At 54.7% G+C, this 23,803-nt stretch overlaps 1 protein-coding gene across 10 annotated transcripts in view; it reads right to left on the bottom strand.

Annotated features, from left to right (window-relative positions):
* The window catches only part of PTK2B (protein tyrosine kinase 2 beta), a 111,129-nt gene that overhangs the window by 40,329 nt on the left and 46,997 nt on the right, over window positions 1-23,803 (bottom strand). For 9 of the 10 annotated variants that reach the window (XM_073335540.2, XM_073335542.2, XM_078852027.1 and 6 more), the window contains one exon: window positions 12,111-12,358. In XM_073335540.2, the coding sequence (XP_073191641.2) occupies window positions 12,111-12,317 (207 nt within the window). In that variant the 5' untranslated portion in view covers window positions 12,318-12,358. Of the gene's footprint in view, window positions 1-12,110; window positions 12,359-23,803 lie in introns of those variants that run through there. The other variant, XM_073335550.2, reaches the window with a different exon arrangement.

Consider the following 23,803-nt stretch of genomic DNA (forward strand, 5'->3'; position numbering starts at 1 on the left):
TGCTCAGTGCAAGGGAAAGGTTTTGGAGGGGAACCCCTGGGCAAATAGTCTTCAGGAGAAACAAGTGGCCTGGGACATCTGCTATGGGAGAATCACCAGTCCCCGCTTCGGTGTTAAGCCTGAGTTTCCATGGATGAACCAAGCTGCGGAGAGGAGAAGAAGCCCCTAAGTGGGGAAGAGCTCATCTGGATAACACATGACTTTGGTAAGGCTTTTGATACTGTCTCACATGACCTCATAACCAAACTAGGAAACAGCCTAGACAAAGCTGCTACACAGTGGGTGCACAGCTGGCCGGAAAACCGTACTCAGACAGTAGTTAGCAATGGCTCACAATCGAGCTGGAAGGGCCTAGCCAGTGGGGTCCCCCAGAGATCTGCCCCACGTCCAATTCTTCATATCTTCATCAATGATTTAGATAATGGCATAGGGAGTACACTTATAAAGTTTGCGGACCATACCAAGCTGGGAGGGGTTGCAAGCGCTTTGGAGGACAGGATCAGTATTTAGAATGATCTGGACAAACTGGAGAAATGGTGTGAAGTAAATAGGATGAAATTCAGTAAGGACAAATGCAAAGTACCCCACTTAGGAAGGAACAATCAGTTGCACACATACACAATGGGAAATGACTGTCTAGGAAGGAGTACTGCGGAAAGGGATCTGGGGGTCACAGTGGACCACAAGCTAAACATGAATCAACAGTGTAATGCTGTTGCAAAAAAAGCAAACATCCTTCTGGGATGTATTAGCAGAGTGTTGTAAGTAAGACACAAGTAGTAATTCTTCCGCTCTACTTCACACTGATTAGGCCTCAACTGGAGTACTGTGTCCATTTCTCTGGGCACCACATTTCCGGAAAGATGTGGACAAATTGGAGAAAGTCCAGAGAAGAGCAACAAAAATGATTAAAGGTCTAGAAAACAGGGCCTACCAGGAAAGATTGAAAAAACTGGGTTTGTTTAGTCTGGAGAAGAGAAGACTGAGAGGAGACACAATAATAGTCTTAAAGTACATAAAAAGTTGTTATAAAGAGGAGAGAGGAAAATTGTTCTCCTTAGCCACTGAGGACAGGACAGGAAGCAATGAGCTTAAATTGCAGCAAGGGCATTGGGAAAAACTTGCGAACTGTCAGGGTGGTTAAGAACTGGAACAAATTACCCAGGCAGGTGGTGGAATCTCTGTCATTGGAAGTTTTGTAAGAACAGCTCAGACAAACTCCTGCCAGGGATGGTCTAGATCAGTGTTTCTTAACCTTTTTGTGCTGGATACCCTCTTGGGACTTAAAAAGAAATTGCAACCCCCTACTTTAAGCTTGGGCTTGGACTTCAGCTCCTGGTAGCTCAGGGCCAACACTGGTTGCCAACACTCCAGGACTCTCCTGTAGTCTCCAGGAATTAAAGATTAATCTTTAATGAAAGATTACGTGGTGTGATGAAGCCTCTAGGAATCTCCCCGCCGCCCGGAGCTGAGGTAAGTAACTTAGCTTCACGGGGCCCCTGGGCAATTGCCCTGCTTGCCACCCCCTAACGCTGGCCCTGCACTTGTGACCCCACTAAACCTGACCTATGACCCTTCCCGGAGAGAGGGGGGGTCACAACCCATAGGTTGAGAAACACTGGTCTAGATTTCAGAGTAGCAGCCGTGTTAGTCTGTATCTGCAAAAAGAAAAGGAGGACTTGTGTCACCTTAGAGACTAACAAATTTATTAGAGCATAAAGCTTTCGTGAGCTAGAGCCCACTTCATCGGATGCATGGTCTAGATAATACTGAGTCCTGTCTCAGAGCAGGGGACTGGACTAGATGACCTCTCGAGATCCCTTCCCGTCCTACGATAATACCTCGCTCTGATATAACACTTTTCATCTAGAGAGCTCAGAGTGCTCTACGAGGGGGTCAGTGTTATTGAACGGGAGGTAAAGCGATTGTCTAAGGTCACCCAGCAGCCTGGGAGCAAAGCTGGAACGAGAACCCAGGTGTCCTAAGGCCCAGGCCAGCACACTATCCACTAAACCACACTGTTCCCCGAGCGCCCCTCTCCTCGTGTGTCCATCCTCTTCATTCCATGGCAACATTCGTCTGCAGTCCTATGGCTGAAATCTGCTGCTCTCGGGCAGGGTGGTAGATGAGGGGAATGTCAACGGGCTACAAAGCCTGACAGCGCTGGAGCCCATCCTGCCCAGGGAGGCCCCAAAAGCCCTGTGGCCTGCATGAGATGGGCAGGGGGCTTTAATGCAGATCCCACCAGACAGGTGTCGGCATCGCATCTGAGCACAGGGGATGGCTGGCCATACTCCCCAGCCCCCGGCCCCGTTCCCGGACAAGGAGCCTGACACGGAAGGGTAAGCACAGATGCCACGGTCGCTGTGTGAAACGGGGTCACCCCGCTTCTGGGGGGTTTCCTGCTGTCTTCTTCTTGACTTGCAGCCGAGCCATGGCAGCAGCAGCCGGAGTTCAAAGCTGCATGCCAGCCACCCAGAGCCTGGTGCGTTACAGGAGGGACGCAGCGCGCTGCAGTGGGACCCGTGGCACTGAATCCGCAATGCAGTTGCATCGAATTAGGAATCCAGCTGCAGTGCCGCCTGGGCATATATTCCACATGCCCCAGCTCCGCTCCTGGAAGCGGTGCATCCTGGGAGGTTTCGCAAGGCCTCTGGCCCGCTCTGGGAGCATCCACGCATTCACACTGGCACTAAACCAGTTCAGACCGAACCTCTTCTGCCCTATCAGCTTATTTAAGGCCGTCTGGTTTAACCGGTTCTTACAGCACGCTTGAAGTGGCTAAAAAGTGGTGCTGCAAGCAGAGACAGGGCCTGAGTGGCCGAGAAAGTCGAGCAAGGGCGGCAAACGCATCGAACCCCTCAGTGACACTGCCGTGCCCACGAGGCTGGCTCCCCGGCTTTCCCTCACACTCCCAGCCCCCCGGGAAAGCTGCCTGACAGGTCGGAACACAGAGTCAAAGCCAGCTGACACTCAGTCCGTCCTCCTTAAAGGGGATGTGCAGCCAAGGAGAGAGAGGACGGAGGTCAGCTAAAGGGCACAGGTGAAATCCCGGCCCCACTGACGTCAATGGCAAGCCCCATGGAACGCAACAGGGGCCGGGATCCCACCCCAGCAATTCTCCTCATGCGATCTGCCTGCCTTCTCCCTGTTACCAGGGGGACCACATCTTCCCTCGCCTTAAACTACTGAAACCAGGAATCCTTGCTTGTTTTTGTAACTTCCCCACCCTCATTATCTAGCACCAGCCCAGCACCCCCGGAGACATGTCACTAGCCCCTGTGTTACAGGGGGGGAACCCATGGACTGGGAATCTATGGGAGAGCCAAGAGCAGAAGTCACATCTCTCCACTCCCAGGCCAGCACCTTCAACACAAGTGCAACCTCCCTCTGTCCCTTCGGCCTTCCTCTCTGCATGAGAGCCTTCTCCTAGGCAGCTCCGGCCATCAGACGCAGCCTCGCTGTATCTCCAGGCCTCTCCCTGTCTTTTCAAAGCTCAGGCCAAAGCCTCTCTTCTCCCCTTGGCTCAGGTCTCTCGACGGATCGGCTTCGGCTCTGCCTCAAGGAAGCACAACTGAAATCGGGGCTAGAAGGCTCGGCAACCTCCTCCAGGCTCTTTTGTGCCCTGCCTGAAAGGAAGACGTCCCACGAAACACGATCTGATCCTGAGACATGCTGAGCCCTTCTTGCTCCCGCTGCAGCTGGCAGGGAGCAGAGGGAGCTCCGCACCCAGCAGGATCCGACCCTCGGGCTGTTCCGCCTTGCATCACAAAGAAGAAACCACAAACCTGGACAGAAAGGGTCGGTAGTTTCATAACCGCGGAGGGACAGCAAAAAGGAAATCCGGGGTGCAGACAGAGCGGGCTCAGAAGCCCTCACTCTCCACTAAGATTTTTATTCTTCACAGAGGTGATAAAATAGTAACAATCCACCCGCCCACACACACACAGATCCTTGAATATTTTGCAAATAATTTGCTTTGTTGGGATTCATAGGGTCACAGGATTCAGCATTCACTTGTGTTCCAACAACGGCCGCCCGAGGAATGGGTGGAAATGCCTGCAAATCCCTAAGGAACCATACATTTTAGCCCATGTGAGGATTTGTCCCCAAATCTCCACCAGAAGCCTGGTCTTCTCTAGGCAATGCTGTCCCGGTTATAAAGCTTACATTGTCCAATCAGGGAGCATGAACAATACCAGCTGACTTGGATGACCAATCACACAACAGAAATGGCAAACAGCATGTAGTCCTGGGGTGAATGTCAACCCTGGGCAAAGGGGGACAGCACAAAACTGAACACCCTTGCCCCGCCCCCTGCCCCACCCCTAATCTGAGACCCCGCCCCCGCTCACTCCATCCTCCCCTTTCTCTGTCACTTGCTCATTTTCACCAGGGGTGTGGGAGTGGGGGAGGGCTCCAGCTGGGGGTGCGGGTTCTGGGATGGGGCCAGAAATGAGGAGTTCAGAGTGCAGGAGGGGGCTCCGGGCTGAGGCAGTGGGTTGGGATGTGAGAGGGGGGTGAGGGCTCTGGCTGGGGGGTGCAGGTTCTGATGTGGGGCTGGGGATGAAGGATTTGGGGTACAGGAGGGAGCTCAGGGCTGTAGCTCAGGGGTTTGGAGTGTGGGAGGGGGCTCTGGGCTGGGGCAAGGAGTTGAGGTGTGGTGGAGTAAGGGCTCTGCATGGGAGTGCAGACTCTGGGGTGGGGCTAGGGATGGGGGGGTTTGGAGTGCAGGAAGGGTTCTGGGACCGAGGGGTTTGGAGGGCGGGAGGGGGATCAGGGCTGGAGCTAGGGGCTGGGGTGCAGGTGGTGAGGGCTCCGGCTGGGGATATGGGCTCTGGGGTGGGACTGGGGATAAGGGGTTTGAGGTGTAAGAGGGTGCTCTGGGCTGGGACTGAGGGCGGGAGGGGAATCAGGGCTGGGGCAGGGGGTGGGGTCCAGGAGGAGGTCAGAGGTGCAGGCTCTGGGCAGCGCTTACCTCAAGCAGCTCCCGGAAGCAGTGGCATGTCCCCCCCTCCGGCTCCTATGCAGAGGCGCGGCCAGGTGGCTCTGCATGCTGCCCCATCCGCAGGCGCCACCCCTGCAGCTCCCATTGGCCATGGTTCCCAGCCAATGGGAGCTGTGAGGGTGGCGCTTGAGTTGGGGGCAATGTATGCATAGGAGCCAGAGGGGGGGCACATGCTGGCTACTTCCTGGGAGCCACGCGGCACGGAGGCTAGCAGGGAGCCTGCCAGCCCCACTACGCAGTGCCGCCAACCAGACAGTCAACGGCCCGGTCAGCAGTGCTGACTGGAGCTGCCACGATTCCTTTTCAATCGGGTGTCGAAAACCGGACACCTGGTCATCCTAGTGCTGGGGGAAGTTTCACCCTCTGGGTGCTGGGCTCTGACTCAGATTTGAGCCCAAGCCCCCTTGGTGTCCACCCACAAATCAGCAAGCACTCAGGAGCCAGATCCTCAGACTCTGCTACTGGACAAGGTTCAGAGCCTGAGTCCCGCTGCGACTCGGGTCCAAGACTTGGCATTTTGCAGTGTGGACACAACTCAAGCTGCAGAGCCAAGTCAGAAGGTCAGTGTAGCGCGGTGTGGACACGTTAGCATGGCTGTGAGACTGGGGCAGGAGTGCCGGAACCTCGGTAGAAGTGGGGGGGCCATGGGGCCCCACACCTCTCCAGGGCCCTGACCCCCTACTTCTCCTCTTCCCCCACAGCCAGGCCGGAAGCCAGAGCCGGGCCGTTGTAAGAGCCACCCAGGGAGCCGGAGCCACTGTGGGGATCCCTGGACCCTCCATCTGAGCTGAGCAGGAGGCCAGGATACCCAAAAACAGTCCCCAGCCCATGTCCCTGCCCCCCGGGGCAAGCTGACCAGGGCAGGTGGAGGGTTCTGGTCTCCCCATAGTGGTCCGGGCTCCCAGGGCAGCTCTTACCATGGCCTAGGCGGGGCCTTGGGAGGGGGGAGGAGGGGCAGGGACGGGGCCACAGAGAGGAGCAGGGACTTGCAGCAATGGGGGGGCCTAAGGCCCACCTCAGTCCCCGCACGGGGAAGAGGCTGTCACCACCGGCAGGGGCTGTGCTTCGCGGCGGGGGAGCTGATCACCTCCCCCGCCACAAAGCTTAGCCCCTGCCGGCGTTGCTCCACACCAGCCCGGGGCTTGCAGTCTGGGGGGGGGCAACGCAGCCCCCTTCCCCCCAAACTACGCCCATGCTAAAAAGTGGGGGGGCCACAGCCCCCCTGGACCGAGGTCCAGCAATTGTAAGCCCAGGCAGTGTGGACGCTCGAGGGTGGCCTGGGAAACACCCGATCCACCAGCCCAGGTTTACAGTGCGGTGCAAACATACCCTCAGTGAACGGTTCACCAACAACCCCCGGCCTCGGAAGGACTCGGACGAGCTACCTGGTGGATCCTGATGAAGGATGAAAATCCAGCGGCCTAGTTCCCCTCCCGCGCCGGCTTGGGGACACTGGAGCCACTGCTGCATCTCAGGGGTGTGGGCAGAGAATCCAGTCTCGGATCAGCTCACGAGCCACCGACAGAGCACTCAGCAGTGTGACAGCTCAGACTCCCTGTCCCCCAGCAGCCGGGCCATCTGCGGAGATTTTCCTCTGTTTCTCTCCGTCCCCCCGATGTTTTCATTTGAAGGCGCCTTTTCCCCAGTCCCCCGGGCTCGCTGTGGCAGCAGATCCTCCGTCTTCCAGGGCAAGCACAGCAGCCGCTGCGTATCTGTTCCCCAGTCCGTCGTGTACTCCGCCCCAGCCCCTTCCAACAACGCTCAGGTCCCTTGATTCAACACATCCTGCTGCTTTCTGGCTTACTACATTTCTCCCAGCCAGTCTCCCAGGTCTGCATCCTCTCCCTGTGTAGGACGCCAGAGCTCAGTGCGCAGGCTGCTGGCCCGAGAAGTGGCCTGGGAATCAGGTCTCCCGGGGCCTATCCCAAGAGCAGGGAGGCAGCAGGACTGGGGATTAGAGTGACAGGCTGAAGGTTCAGGACACCTAAGGTGTAACCACAACTTGTTGCCTTGTCGTTAAAACACAGGACCGTGCCCCAAGACTCCCGGGGTCCACAGCCAGCTGTGTTAATCTCTCGCGGGGAACTTCTTTGTCTAGCCACCGACAGCCCTGGAGAATGTCTTTTTCCTCTCACGTCTCAGAATCTCTGCCCTTTCCTGCAGGATGAGGACCGAGCCGTGGGTTGGTCACCTCTAGATGAGATAGTTGCGAGGTGCTGCCCAGGGGCTGACCCAGATGGTGCCCCCTGGAAGCATATCACATTGCAGCCCCTCTGCTAAGCAGGGGATGTTTCCCCAGTGCTTCCTGATCTTCACCACCAACCACGCCAGTTCAAAGATCAAGTCAATGGCCCAGCCCTCCTCTACAAACACCTAAACAGGTCGGGAGTCATCTCTCTCTACACCCTGTGTGGCCAGGCTGCTGCCCCCAGGGCACCCCCTCATGGCCAGGGATGGCTCTACAGCAGCTCTGCCTCAGTTTCCCTCCCAGGTGCTTTGCAATAATTGACATTAGGACCAGCACTCTTGCAATAAGATTCCCCTTTCATGGGGTCTTATTTATTCCGTACCTTATCAACTGCAGACTGTCTAGCCTCACAGTCCCAGCCCTTCATCTCACCGGGGCAGGAGTCCCACCGCCCTCCGCCTGAGGTCTGAGGGTGCAGCCTCAGACCAGCTTGTCTTCCCCTCCCTGGGCTGGGGGAGGTCAGAGGCCGCTTTCTTCCCTGCTGATCTCTCTCCTCTTGGGAGGAAAGAGACACATGAGGAGCCACCCTGGGTCCGGGGCTCATCCCTGCTGGCTGAGAGAGAGGGGAGCTCTACCTCACCCTCTACAATTCTTAAAGGGGCCAGACCACCCTGTTATACCCTGGCATTGCAGCTGCGATCAGCGGGGAACACCCGGACTGATGGGCTCCCCCTCATACGTGGGACGAGCCTCTCCCAGAGGGCAGGCAGAGTCTGAGTCTCGCTACCTTCCAGGCTCATCTCCTGGGTCTCCGGGGCCCCAAGCTGGGTCTGCTCCTTCGGGCCGGCGGTTGTGAGGCTTGGGGAGAGCTAATGATGCCAAGGTGCATGCTGAGGGGTGCACAGCAGACAGAGCAGCTCGGAGACAAGGGAGCAACCAGGGGAACCCACCCACGAACGACTGCCAAGGGAGGGCTGGGGATCACCCTGAGGACCCTCCAAAGGCCAAGGGGTCTTGGATGCTCTCACCCCCTCAGTTTGTATTAGGCCAATTCTCATCTATTCCAACAGGTGGCTGCTTCCACCACTGGCAAAACAGCTGATTGCCACAAGGGGCAACTTGCTCCAGACCCGCACGCGTCCGGGGGCATACGGGGCAGCAGCCGACCAAGCCCAAATGTAACTCTCGCTCACTCTGGGTTACGTGGCCTCGTCTCCGCACAAGAGGCGGGAACGTTCCTCTTCCCCAAGCAGCTTCTCTCGAGCCAAGCTTCACGCTGCTGCCCATCCCCCCAGCTCTGCCAGTGCCCCCAATCTCACCCGCCCCGGTGCACAGTCACCCCCCTGCCTTCTTCCACACAGCCCCTGTGCTCCACACAACTCCCTGCGCTCATCTGCCAGGCCCCCGCCCTGCCCACGTGTAGGTCCTTCTGAGAGCCGGCCCCTGCCCTGCTGCTACAGGGCAGCTTGTGGGTCTGCACAGCAATTGTATGTAAATTGCCTATTGTCATCCCACTGGCCTCTGTCTTCAGCCTGAGAGCTCCTCAGAGCAGGGACTGAGCCTAAGTGTTTGGGAAGTGCTAGGACACCGGGCAGAGATAAATAATAATCATCAATCGTGGTCCACCGCTCGCAATGAGCCCAAAGATCTACAAATGCATCAACCGTCCCTCTTGGTCAGGAAGTGGGCTGGTGGGAAGTGGGCTCTGTAGACCAGCTAAGTGGATTTCTAGCTGATGGGCTCACAGTCCTGGGGAACTGATGGCAGGATAGGTACAGAACAGCCAGCACCACCCATGCTGTGACACCTGCCTCATCTGGAGAGCTGAGCTCCAGCTCCCTGACCTAGCCAGGCTTTGCCCAGGCTGCCGACAAGAGACAGGTCAGCGGCTGGGGACATCACAACAGCGACTGCCACTCACTGCTGACCCACGGGAGGATTTGAACTGCTGACCTGGAGATCCAAGGGTCTGTGTTGCTTCACCAACCAGGAGAGGCCTCCAGGGTCGGTATTATACACAGCTGCACACCCTGGGTTGCCTCCAGACTTCATTGCCTAAGAGGGCCCAGCTCATGGAATTCCTGGCATGTCCCAACACCACGAGGGATGAGATGCGGGGTCAGCTCTGGCTCTGGGGGTCTGCAAAGCAGCTCCGGGACAAAGCCCCCGTGGAGTCAAACTAAGCAGGAAGCCCGATCAGCAGCGGGTCTGAGCACCTGCAGCTTCCACTGACTTCTTTGGGGCTTGGGGGGAAGCACTATTCGCCGGATTCGCAGAGGTGCTGAGTCCCTGCAGCTTCCATGGACTTCAAAGGGACAGGAGAGTGCTCAGCTCTTCAGAAAATCAGCCCATGATCCCCGCACCCGACTCTCCAGCCCTGCCTCCCCAACAGCTCCACCGTCTACCGAAACTGCCTTGCTGCCCTGCATTACCAGCACGGCAGAGGTCGATGGACCCTTTGAGGTCCATGGTCCTTAGAGGTCCAGAGGTAGATGGACCCTCAGAAGCTGGTGAGCCCTGTGGCTGAGGAGTCGGATGGGATTCCTCTAAGGGTCTATCCACACTGCAGCTGGGAGATGTGATTGCCGGCTCGGGTCGACGGACATGCTCTGGCTTTGATGGAGTGAGCATGCTAAAACTAGCAATGTTGCATGGCGGCAGAGGGACAGGCCAGCCACCCAAGTACAGCAGCACCTCAGAGTGACCAACACCAGAGTTACGAAATGACCGGTCAGCCCCACGCCCCCCTCTGGAACCAGAAGTACGCAATCAGGCAGCAGCAAAGCCAAAAAAAACCCCCCCAAAGACAGTACAGTCCTGTGAACTACAAGAGAACCTCAGCGTTAGAGACACCTCAGGAAGGGAGGTTGTTCGTCACTCCAAAATGTTGGTAACTCTGAACAAAACGTTATGGTTCTTTCAAAAGTTTACAACTGAACATTGACTTAGTACAGCTTTGAAACTTTACTATGCAGAAGGAAAATGCTGCTTTTAACTATCTTAATTTAAAGGAAACAAGCAAAGAAACAGTTTCCTTCCTTTTTTTTTAAAACCCAGACCAAGTAAACCCAGATTACCCCTGACAGGAGTTTGTCCAGCCTGTTCTTAAAAACCTCCCATGACAGGGATTCTGCAACCTCCCTTGGAAGCCTGTTCCAGAGTTTAATTCCCCTAAGAGTTAGCAAGTTTTTTCCTGATCTCCTTCCCTTTTTTCGTTAGTAGTTTAGGTTTAACACAGGACTGTCCTGTATTTGCTTTTCTTTTTTGGTCTTTGTTGCTGCCTCATTGCGTACTTCCGGTTCCAGATGGGGTGTGTGATGGACCAGTCCATTCATAATGCTGAGGTTCTACTGTACGTCCCTAAGACCTCAGGTTTGATCTCGGGTCCGTCACAATTACCCGTCTCTGTAAACCAGACAGCAGCCATGGGGTCCACCGCAGCTCAGCACAGAGCACGGCACAGTTGACGAGCCTACGATCGCTCGGCTTTTCTGCCTCAGCCACTTCAGTACTGCCCGGTACACAGGGCAAAACGCATCCTTGTGCTGCCAAAGACACCTCCCGGCATGCTTTAGCAGGGAAAGAGTTAATGCCACAGACCTGGACACAGCTGCGTCTCCACACTCCTCACCCAGCCGAGCACCTTGGCTGCGCCCCTGGCCTTAGAGCCAGCAGCAGCAAACAACACCGAGCGTTAATACCTCCAGAGCAACAGGAAGGACGTGTCTGCTGTGCAGAGCACAAGGACATGCCCAAGAGCTGCCCCAGCCCCAGTGTTCCCTGCAACGGCTACATGACTGGCCCTGGCGTGACAGCTCTCTCCCTGCCCTTGCGGGGGCCACGCTCCAGAACAGCCCTGAAAAGGGAACCGAAATCCCAGCAGAATCTCCGTGACTCACTCCAGCATCCCACACAGAACAACCCACTGAACCACAGGCAAGGAACCAGGCCCAGCTCCTGGCTGCCCACACCAGATTTTCCCAGCGGGCCATGCCGCAGCTGTAGTCTCACCGGGGCCATCAGCCGGGGAGCCGACTCAGGCACCAATCAAGTGACGAGACCAGTGGGGACATCCCGCCTTACTGCACCTTCAGCCTCCGTGCAATACACCGCTCCGTGCATGAGGCTGTCCTCCGCTAGTGGCTGGCCTCAATCACTACAACAGCCCGTGGCTCAGGCTGCAGCGAGTTGCTTCTTTAGCCCAAGTGGCCAAGGCCTTTGGCTTTGGGACTGAAGGTCCCAGGTTCAATTCAGGCTGCCATATATATGCAGCCACTGTCTGTTACATCAGGGAGCAACAGGGCACAGCAGTGTGTACCAGGTCTGGGCTTGAGGAAATCCAGATGAGGCAGCTTCCGCCCCACTGACCCGGATCTCTGTCACGACTCTGCATCCCGCCCCACTGACCTGGATCTCCACCACGACGCTGCATCCCACCCCACTGACCCGGATCTCCACCACAACCCTGCAACCCGCCCTACTGACCCAGATGTCCGTCACGACCCTGCATCCTGCCCTGCTGACCCAGATCTCCATCACGACACTGCATCCCACCCCACTGACTCAGATCTGCATCACAACCCTGCAACCCGCCCCGTTGACCCAGATCTCCGTCACGACCCTGCATCCCGCCCCGCTGACCCAGATGTCCGTCACGACCCTGCATCCTGCCCTGCTGACCCAGATCTCCGTCACGACCCTGCATCCCACCCCGCTGACCCAGATGTCCGTCATGACCCTGCATCCTGCCCTGCTGACCCAGATCTCCGTCACGACCCTGCATCCCGCCCCGCTGACCCAGATGTCCGTCACGACCCTGCATCCCGCCCCGCTGACCCAGATGTCCGTCACGACCCTGCATCCTGCCCTGCTGACCCAGATCTCCGTCACGACCCTGCATCCCGCCCCACTTACCCGGATCTCGGTCAAGACGGAGCATTTCACCAGCTTGAAGTTCTTCCCCATGTTGAAGCTGTTGCTGTGAAAACACACTTTGAGAATCCGCACTTCCTCCTTCTCCAGGTCAATGGGCATGGACACCATGGTGGGGTCCAGGGTCCCACCCAGACTCCGGAGTGAGCTCCCCCGCAGCCGGGTCAGGGCCTCCGGGATTCCCGACATCCTGAGGGGCACGGCACTGCTAAGAGCACAGCATCACTATCCTGCAGGGACAAAGACACAGGTGGATGAATGAAGAAGGAACAACCCTGGCTCAGGCTGGGCAGGGGACAGGACAGCAAGACAGCTGGGCTCTCAGCAATCACCCCAGGGGCCAGGACCCCCACAGCATATGAACTGAGTTGGGCGGGAAGGGTGGTAGGGAGAGGTCAGCAAGGGGGTGGGTGGGGAACCTGGCCTGGGGCCAGTGGGGGAGAGGCAGGGAAAAAGCATATGAGATGGGGTGGGATGGTGGAAGGGCAGGGAAGGAGAGGGCATCCAACATGGGTGCGGCGGGGAAGCCGGCACACAGGAGATCCCCGAAGCACCCCCCCAGCAGGAATCCTGTCCCATGCCATGTTTACCGGTGGGAATTTGAACTACTGCCCTCAGGCCTGTGCTCCAGCTCACCGGAGAGAGGAGAGAGGCTCCGCAATTCCGCCCCGCGCAGGCAGCCTGGGACGGCGGCATGGGCAAGCCAGCCTGGGAAGCAGGCGTGTGCTCCAGACGGGCCTGTCGGGGCAGGCGGGCATGACGTGGGCTCGCTCAGCCGGCTGGGCGCCGCTCCCCTGAGACGCTGCGGCTGTCCGGAGCATAGAGACGCTGCAGCACCCTGGCTCTGCTCACTTCACCCGTACAGTGTAAAGCTCTGCCCCGGGGCCTGGGCTGCGACCTGACCCGACACACAGCATGAGGCTGTGAGCGCCCGTGTCCTGACCGGGAGCGGAGCAAGCCAGCTGGGCCTGCACCCTCCAGCACACGGCATTACAGCCGTGGGCAGAGATATAGGAGCAGTCGTGATCCCACCATGCTTAGCTGCTACACTCACCCGTCCCGCCAGCTGCCAGGCCGGTGTAACTTGATGGCTGCTCTATAGCACTCTCATTCATGCAGGATCAGATCTCCTCCACCCAGGGCTTTCTTATCTGCTCATTACTTTCCACCTGGGACCTACACACCCAGCTCCCCCACCCTCCTCACCTGCCCCAGGCCAGATCCTTCCTGCGCTGGGAAACTACGGCCAAAAGTCTGACCCACTGTGATCCTCCAAACCTTGATTTTCTCCCCTCTTCTTTTTAGTCAGTTCAAAAGCAACCCTACCATGACAAAGCAGCGTGCACTGGTGCGCCTTTGTCGGCAGCCCTACAATAATAAACCAGCGTGCACTGGACAGGTGGGTACAATTTTCTAAGTCTGCAGATCTATACATCATGCATCCATCACTATGGGCTAGGTTGTGAGCCCTTTACTGCCATGGGTGAGCAGTGTCACACACAAATACCCTTGTGTCCTCGAAGGGCATTATCGGTGTCCGTAGCTGCTTGTCAGTTCATGGGCTTTACAATATGGCCCCCCAGTGAGACTTTTCCCCTGAACAAAATCTTTGCAGTGCCCCTTTATAACAAACCCCTGCAATGCCAAAGTCAACTGTGAGTCACAACTGCCTTGATTTCTTACGACGGGGCATGGCAGAACCAGGAAGCACACACAGATGAAAAATGATTCACCAACTAAATGATTCACCAACTATACCACTGAGGTGCAGCCACCTCTGGGGTGGAGGGCAGCAGCTAACTCACACAGCAGCTGCCCAAGACTAATTGTTTTCCCACGACGCCCAGGGGAAGTGTTTTCATGGCATCACAGAAAGGCAGGGCTGCAAGGGACTTTGAGAGGTTATCTAACGCAGCTCGCTGCGCTGAGACAGGACCTAGTAAACCCAGACTACCCTTGACAGGAGTTTGTCCAGCCTGTTCTTAAAAACCTCCCATGACAGGGATTCCACAACCTCCCTTGGAAGCCTGTTCCAGAGTTTAATTCCCCTAAGAGTTAGCAAGCTTTTTCCTGATGTCTAAGCTAAATCTCCCTTGCTGCAGATTAAGTCCATTACTTCTTGTCCTGCCTTCAGTGGACACAGAGAACAATTGTTCACCACCCTTTCTATAACAGCCCTTCACATAGTTGAAGACTGTTGTCAGGTCTCCCGCTCAGTGGTCTTTTCTCAAGGCAAAACATGTCCTTTATTTTAACATTTCCTCACAGGTCAGGTTTTCTAAACCTTTGATCATTTCTATTGCTCTTCTCTGGACTCTCTCCAATTTGTCCACACCTTTCTTAACGCATCGCACCCAGAACTGGACACGGTGCTCCAGCTGAGAGCAGAGCAGGACAGTTACCTCCCGTGTCCTACATGTGACTCTTCTGTTAATACACCCCAGAAGGATATTAGCCTTTTTCATAACTGTATCACATCGTTGGCTCATATGCAATTTGTGAACCACTATAACCCCCGCAAGCCCTTTGCAGCAACACTGCCTCATAGCCCGTTATTCCCCAGTTTGGAGTTGTGCATTTGACGTTTTCTTTAGAGCACTTTGCACCTGTCTGTATTGAATTTCATCTTGGTGACTTCAGACCAATTCTTCAATTTGCCAAGGTCATTTCAAATTCTAATCCTGTCCACCAAAGTGTATGCAACCTCTCCCGGCGAGGTGTCATCGGCAAATTTCATAAACCTACTCTCCACTGCATTGTCCAAATCATTCATGAAAATATTAAATAGTACCAGACCCAGGGCTGACCCGTTGGTCCTCACGAGATATGCCCTCCCAGTTTGACAGTGAACCACTGATAACTACTCTTTGAATACACTCTGTCAATCAGTTGTATACCCACATCATAGTAATTTCACCTAGATCACATTTCCCTAATTTGCTTATGAGAATGTCTTGAATGACTGTGTCGAAAGCCCCACTAAAATCAAGATATATCACTTCTACTGCTTCCCCCCAGCCACTAGACCACTGACCCTGTCAAAGAGAGGTGTAAGAAGACAATGACAATCCCGGAGAGGCCCTGGAGACCAAGTGACCCTATAGCAGGCCATTCATGGTGAAGCTGCAGTACACGGAAGTGTGAAACGCTTACCCTACAATTGCGTGTGCTCAGTCGCTGGGACAGCCAACCCAATACCTTTCACTAGCATTAAGGGAAACAACCCAGACTGATGACCAGCGACCAGCTCTCGCTTGTCCTAGTTCGAATTAAAGCCAAATGTCTCGGCCTGAAACGTAAATCACCTCCGATAATGAGGCAGGAGAAGGATCGATCAGCCTAGGGAGAGAGAACTCCCTGGAGCAGAATAAGTGGTTGATGGTCGCTATTCCCCCTGACGCGCAGCAGGGAGAGGACTCAGTGACAGATGGGGATTCTTGCCAAGACTGGATTATTTGGGGGCCCGTGCAGAAGCAGGAATTAAAGCAGAGTTGGGCCAATGCTACTAAAAAATGATGCCCCACCATCCGCTCCAGTTCGTATTCACTGTTGGGCGCTGGCCCCACCGACTCAGACTAGCCTGGACCCTGGTGCAAAAGGAAATTTCAAAGTCACATCATTCAAACCAAATCTCCAATTCTTTTGCACACAGGAGAATTTGTGCCATTATCCAATGGAGGGACAGAAAAAATACCATGTGACTCAGCTGACCAATCACAAGAGTTCAAATACTGAAAATTCTGATATTGCTCACAATCAAGCCACCTTTGGAAAGGGTGAGGCTGGATTTCCTCTAAGACACATGCACTGCATTGTTCTGCAAGGGGATGGCTGGATCCCAGCTAAGGTGCATTAATTGCATTGTTCAGCAAGGGGATGGCTGGATCCCAGCTAAGATGCATGCACTGCATTGTTCTGCAAGGGGATGGCTGGATCCCAGCTAAGGTGCATTAATCGCATTGTTCTGCAAGGGGATGGCTGGATCCCAGCTAAGGTGCATTAATTGCATTGTTCTGCAAGGGGATGGCTGGATCCCAGCTAAGGTCCATGTTATGCAAGGGAGTAGCTAGATTCCAGCTACCAAAGGGGGCCAAGGGGAAGGGGCTACAGGTGACCAAACAGATCTTCTCCATCTTGAACACAGCATTATTCCAAGTGAAGCCTTAGTACATGAGACTTCTGGGTTCTGATGTGTCCGAGTGCTCTGGCTAGCACGCTTTGTGCATTGCTGAAGCTACAAAACCTGTGGATATGGACCTCTGAATGAGCCTCTGTCCACAAAAACCTCACGAAGCAAGTTCTGTGGCACTGAAATGGCTCCACTGCGCCCCTGCCCTGGCCGGGGGAGATGGATGGGGCGAACTCCTAGGTCTTTTCCATCTCTAGTTTTTATAACGTGACGAGAAACTCCTAGAATGACATTACACTCCAGTGCACAGCCACTGTCCTGCCTGCCACACCAAACCCAGCTGGTTGCTGCTGTTTATACCCTGACACTCTTCACCCCGGGAGGGGAGGGGGGCGATGCATGAAGGAGCTGTCGGAAAAGAACACGTCACTGCAGGCGAAGCGGGAGCATCAGACAGAGGAAACTATAAGAAGCAGGACTCCTGGGCCAAGAAATGACCAGCAGCAGTGAAGAAGGTGTGTTCTCTGTACCTCAAAGGCAGGGCTGTTGGCATGTGGCTAGTTGCCAGCTATTTCCCTGACAGGGATGAAAGGCCCTGCCCTCGGGTAGCTAACGCTGGGCAGCAATCCACAGCCCGGAGCGTGATGCTGATGTTGCAGAATGTGCGGCCGATGGTTGCACAGTGCTCAGCTGTTATCGGCAACACAGCAGCGAACGAGCAGGGCAAAGCACGGATACAAAGCCTGGCCGGCCGAACAGTCAGGGCACGGGCGTGGCTGGTAGCAGGGGATATCACTATTATTTATTATGCGTATCCCAGCGGCCTGGGTTGGGATCGGACCCCACGTTGCGCTGAATGTTGAATGGACACAGCTCCTGTCCCGGAGGAAGGTAAGTGACATTCACAGGGCTGAGGGGGGGGATACAATCAGAGAGAGTTTCTCCGTGCGTGTAAATCAGTGCAGCTCTGTCGCTGTCAATGGATGTACACCAGCTGGGGATCTGGCCTTCATGCATCGATGCAATGGCCTTCTTTCTTTCTTTCTTTCTTTCTTTCTTTCTTTCTTTCTTTCTCAGAATGATCACAATTCCGAATCAGTGCCAGCTAGTTCCACCTCCCCATGGGGTGCCATGAATGGGCTGAGCCGGGTATACTGAGGAGGGGTGTGAAGGAGGAGTAGGGGGCCCAGCTGTTGAGAAGGGACCTGGAGAAGGGGGACGGGACAGCAAGTGGAGAAGCAGGAGGGAGTCAAGACAAAGGAAGGTGTTAGGGGGGGTCAAAGGCAGCGAGATTAGGGGCGTAGGAATCGCCCAGGGCCAGGGCAGGGCTGAAGGAAGAGGGGAGACACCTGCAATGGAGGAAGCCGGCGGGGACATGGGGCGGGGAGGCGTTTGCCGGCAGTGGAGGAGAAGGGACCCGTGGGGGTTGAGCCAGGGCTGGCTGATGGAGGGACGCGCTTTGCAGAGGGGCCGAGAGCAGGCAGGAGCGGAGGGAATCGCCAGGCGAGCCAGCGGAGGAAGGAGCGGAGAGAGAGGCTTCCGCTGGAGGCACGTGGGAGATGCTGGAGGCGGCGAGGGGGCAGTGGTGGTCACAGGGAACACGACCAGGGGACACCGAGGGAGCAGCGTTTGGGGGGATGAGGTGGGGTGGGCCGGAGAGCCGGGCCAGGCATGAGGCAAGGGGGGGAGCCGGGCGGCTAGCCCCGTGGCTGAGGCCGGGCACAAGGGGGAGACCCAGCCACGCGCACTAGGCCAGCTCGCGACAGCACGTCCCGGCATACGGAGACATTTGCTCGTCTCCGGGCCCGTTCCTAACAAGTACAGCTGCTTCCCAAGAGCCGCAGTGGGCTGGAGCCATCCTCCCGCTTCTCAGTTTCGTGCCAGTGAAATGTCTCCATCTGTTCCTCGAAACGCTTCCTTCTGCTACCTGCTTTTCAGGGTGCAGCTGGCGACGGGTGGGGAAGTCTCCGTTCTGCCTTCGGCACGTTCCTCTTTTCAAAAAGGCTCCTCTGAAATCCACCACAACGAGTCAGCTGTGTGCCGGGCGATGGCCCCTGCTCGTCCCTGAACGGGCACGGCCCGGAGGGGGAGTATCCCTGATGCCACCAGCCTCCCATGGGCCTCAGCCCTGCCCAGGAGGGTGAGAAAGGCAAACAGGTCCAGCGCCCAGTCAGCTGGAGAAGGCTGAAGGCCAGGGAGCAGCTGCCCGCTGGTTCTAAGCCGGAGCCACGGGCCACGAAGGGCTGAAGGAAGGGAAGCAGCTACCACTGATGTCTCCTTGTCACAGCTGGGCCCAGGACTGTGAGAGGCCCAGCTGGGTGAGGGGTGCACCCCTGGCTAGGACGCTCCCAGCAGAGAGGCTGGGGGAGTCCCATCCCAGAAGGCAGGGCGGGACGGCTGTCCGGGCAGAGGGCCAGTGGAGGACTGACAGAGAGGCCGGAGGTGGCGGAAGATGCCCGAATGCTGCATGTGTTATGTCAACGGCCAAAAGGTGACGTGATTTTTCAGGGTGCCGGGGGGATAGGGACTACGCTTTGGGACTTTTGCACTCGGTTTTGTTCATAAACGATGAGAACGGACTCGGGGAGAAGATTCTATGGAGTTACTGGGGGGCACAAAAGGGAAACTGAGGCATGGAGCCACTTGCAAGGCTGCCCTGAGGTCTCTGGTTTCCACTGATCTTCAGGGGGAGCCTAATCCCGGTCCCACTGAACTGTCACAAGCCAGCATAGCCCAGTTCTCACGTGCCAGCCCTGTGGCCACATCCCCCCTAGTACAGCAACCTAAGAAAGTCAATGCAGCAGGGACTCTGTTAGTAAAAGAGCATTAACCGTTGCCCTAGGTGTGCCCCCTGGAATTACTTCCTAAGCCACTGTATCCTGCCCGCCCCCGATCCTCCGGTACCCGTGCAGCCACCTCCCAATGGGGACCATGCACTAATGGAGATGCTTTCACCATGCTCCCAGACCAACATCAATGTCTTCTAACACAAGAGCTAGGCTCACCCACACTAACTGACAGCTCCTTCTTTTTGGATTTCTCTCCCCTCGACAGCCGGGCAGAGCCCATCTGCTGGCCTTCAGGTGTGTTTATTCTGTTTAGCATTGGATTGGCTTTTTTGTTTTGGAGGTTGGGTGTTTTGTTTTGTTTTGATTTTAATTTTCTGTACTTAAAGAGACAATGCCAACATATAAATAAGAATTTGTCTCCATGCTGTATTCTGCCACTACTTGGAATCTAATGCCAGCAGTAGGGATAGAACTCAGATCCTCCAGCTCAAGCTAAAAGAGAATCTCCATTATCAATTGGCAGTACAGAGCATAGGAGACACAGTTGTGCAGTTCTGACTTCATCCAGCAGAGAGCAATAGTAACACACACATACATCCACACACTTACTTTTTATTACAGTGTATTGTTAAACCTATTTTCTTGCCAATGTTACCAATAACAATAACCATGGATGGTTAAAATTCTCTCTCTTTTAATCATATAGTTTACTGTTGATTCTTTTACCCTCTTTGTTTGCTTGTCCATCAGCTTGGAAAATGGGAATCAACAAAGTGAGTATCACTTGGGTTCATAGGGACACACAGTGGGGGAGGTAGTATCTTGTATTCGACCAACTTCTTCCAGAAGTTAAGATTTTACCTCACCCACCTCGTCTCTCTAATATCCCAGAACCAACAGGGCCATAACAACACTGCAGATAACTTGAGTTCATAGTCAACTACAGGCTCAGGTGATCAACCACCCATGTTTGGGCTGCAAACATTCCAGAAGAATGTTTCATTGTTTGCAAACAATTGTATCTGGGAAATGACACAGAAACCCTTCTATTTAGTCTCCTACCCTCCCACCCCCCTTGCTTTTCTATTTTGTAAATTTGAAGCTGGATTTCTGCTGAGATAGCTTCATGGCCCCACGTTTGCACCAGATCTAAATTTTGGAACAACCACAGCGACACGGGTTAATTAAAAAGAAATTAGCAAAAGAGCCATAATCAGTGTGGAATTTCAGACCAAAATTAGTGAAACAGAGAACCCGGCCATTGAAATCTATCTTGAGCCTCAAGGCTGCTGTCCCTGGTCAGGACAAGAGAGGAATAAAGGGGGCTCAAAAGGGAATTGCACCTGTGGTGGGCTTGCATAAATTCAAGCAACAGCAGGAAATCTACTCAGGTTTGGCGAATTGAGCCATCATTTGTGGGGGAACGTGGGAAGGGCAAAGGCATTAGTCCCCATCTCAGACAGCTGGAGCTGAAGACGGGATCAGTGCAAGTGTAACATGGTGGCAGTGTGTTTTGTGTCCCTGTCTAGCGGCTGGGCCACTGGAGGATAAAAGCCTACTACCGCCGGTAGGTTCCTCCTTGAGCTCAAGTGGCAGAGGTCTGTGTGACAATCCTGAGAACCACTTTACAGGGACAGGCCTGGGTAGAAAAGGCCCCAGTCCTGCAACATGCTGAGCACCCTCGACCCCCGGGACCTGGGAAGAATTCCTTCCCGGTTTTTCTCAGCCCAGCCCTCGGAAGACTGGCGGGCTGAGGAGCATGCCTCGTTGTCTGTGAGCTGGGCAGGGCTCTTGGACAGCAGCTGGTATAATGCCCCCCCACCCCCTCCCGAGGGAGATGGAGAGCCACGCTCAGGGGGACTGGGTTCCAGTGGCATTTCTGAACCTCATTGGCAGAGCCGAGTGTGGGGTCCCCTGGATGGATGGCGATTCAAGTCAGCCTTGAGCGGCATCAGCAGAGCCGTGTACGTGCACAGCAAGGGAGACAAACATACACAGCTGAGAGGCAGTGTGGCCTAGTGGATGGAGCACTGGTCTCAGACTCAGATGACTGGGTTTTATTTCCCGCTCTGCCTCCTGGGTGACCTTGGGCAAGTCACTGTGCTGCTCTGTGCCTCAGCTTCCCCATCTGTAACACAGGGATCATGACATTGACCGCCTTTGTAACGCGCTTTGAAATCCACTGATCGAAAGTGTTACCGAAGAGCTGGATTTATTATTTTTTCTTGCCTGCACCATGCCTGGTTCAGAGCAGCCCTATTAACCCCTAGCTGCCACAAAGACAGCAAAATAACTCATTTGACTGCAGGCCAGGATGAGGATTTGAAAACACATCCGTTGCATTAAGCAGCGAACCCGCCGTGGGGAAAGAGCTCAGCTAATTCCCTGTAAATTTTTCTGGCTATTTAATAGCTGGATAGATTTTAATAACTCATGATAAATAAAAACAATCTGCAGATGGAGGGAAAATAGGCTGTCATAACGGCCAGAGTGACGCACTGGCAGGTGTGGCCTTTGCTAATTATAAGGATGCAGAGAAGGCCCAACAGAGGTGAGACACCGGGGAGCCTGCATGCGTCATGAATACAGTTCTCCTTTCATTTCTGCTAACAGCTCTGACAAAAGAGGATTCAAATATTTTTATTATACACACACAACCACAACAATGCAACTGCTACCTCCACAATCCACACGGACAGAGGCCATTTAAAACTGGCAAAATCGGCCAGATTAGCAGCCCACGACGCTGAAATCCCCATCCACACCGGCAGCACACACCGTGGATCATCAGTCCTGCTAACGATCATCCACTTCTTCATCCACGGATACCTTCGTATCTTCTCCCCGGCAGCTCCCTACATCCTCCTCGAACTCACCCCTAAGCCATCCCTCTTCCTTCCAGTCCCTGCCTCAGACCCTTTTGTTCCATGATGACCCCAAGACTGGGAAGGGGCAGGCAGGGGGAGCTGCGGAATTACATGGATCTGATAGTCTTTCTCCCCATGTTGCTTTTGAGGCTGCAGGCTCCCTGGGGCAGGGACTACATCGTCCTATGGGTTTCTGCAGCACCTAGCACAGTGGGGCCCTGAACCCAATTGGAGCCTGGGTGCAACCACCATGGCAATAATACCAGCATGGGCACATTCCTCATCTGCCCCCAACTCTGACACAGAGCCACCGCTTCTAAGGGGTGGAGTTCAACACCCAGAGCCTCATCACTGATTGGCCCCTCCACAGACACTCCCAATTAATACCCAAAGTGACTGTTACACTGAGGATGTGGATGCCACTCTACCTGGAACTGGACTGAGACCCAGCAAACTCATTTCACTAAGTCACCAAGCAGTCACTTTGCTAGCAAGTTTGGATCACCACTGGCCTTAAGAACATAGGCATGGGCAGACTGGATCACAGGTCGTCTAGCCCAGTATCCTGTCTCCGGCAGTGGTAAGCACCAGCTGCTTCAGAGGAAGGTAGGAGAAGCCCTACCATGGGCAGCTATGGGATAACCTGCCCACAGGGGAAGATTCTTCTTTACTCCTAGTAGTTAGGGCCTGATGCAGGAAGGGTCAGATTCCCTTCCCAACACTTGGATAGGGGTTTGTTTGTTTTTATCATCTTTATTCTAACTCTGGATCTCCTTGTTATCCATGGAAATGTCCAATCCCTCTTTGAATCCTACTAGGCTTCAGTTATATCTTGTGGCAATGAGTTCCACAGGCTGACTGCACACTGTATGAAAAAGTATTTCCTTTTCTCACTTTTGAATTTGCCACCTTTCTGTTTCATTGAACACACCTTTGCTCTTGCATCTCCTTTTCTATGAGATTTTTTCCATACCTTCAATCATTCTCAAGTAGCCTTGGCTGTATGTGAACCAGCAGCCTAGAAACAAAAGCCTCTAGCCCACTGTTCACCAGTCCTCCATGACTGACTGAGCATTTTCTCCTCTGAAGTATGAGTCGATTCTTCCTGCTTTACTGGGGTCTTGTGTTTACGGTATCAGTCCTGCCACTGAATCACTATGTGGCCTGCAACAAACCCCGCCCTGGCTTTGTGCCTCAGTTTCCCCACTGGGGAAATGATAATCCTTGACCATCTTTGAAAGCAGTGCCTTTATGCAGCCTCATGTTCCCCATGCACTCAGAAAGCATTGTGGTCACAGCAGCAGGGCAGTGGGGGAAGAAGGGAGGGGCTAAAAGTTTTGCTAACTTTGGTGACTGAGCTATTTTCCCTAGCCGTGTCAGTGACTAAGGTCAGTCAGCAGGCAATCGGAACAGTTGACACCAGCTCCATTCAGAGCAGCAGAAGAAAACGTCCCCCAGCAGCCTGCCTGCTCCGAGAGCTGTTTTTATTTTTCTTTCTGTGCCCGTGCGTGCTCTTTTTAGCCTTCAAGGAGGAATAATGCAACCCCCACCCCCACGCCCACGGCCCCTAGTTGGGCTGCCCTCCCATCTGCTGACAACATACACCAGCAGAGTCAATGCCTCGGTGCCTGGGCCAGAGGCTGACTCATTAGGTGCAGCCTGCGTCGGGGGTACATTGTTTCACGTAATGCACGGTTTAAAACAAATCTGCTCACCCCAGGCCCTGGCTTTTGTCCACCTGAGTCTCCTCCTCCGTCTTTATCTCAGCTGGCTCCCTCCCCCAGCGCCAAGGGTTTGGGAATGCTAGTTAATTCCTGGAATTTAATCTCTTCAGCAATATCGCCTCCCCGGCACTCCAGGTTCATACACAACGTCTTTCCGTCCCTTCCC

The sequence above is a fragment of the Lepidochelys kempii genome, chromosome 3 (assembly GCF_965140285.1).
Source record: "Lepidochelys kempii isolate rLepKem1 chromosome 3, rLepKem1.hap1, whole genome shotgun sequence".
In the NCBI taxonomy this organism is placed as follows: Eukaryota; Metazoa; Chordata; order Testudines; family Cheloniidae; genus Lepidochelys; species Lepidochelys kempii.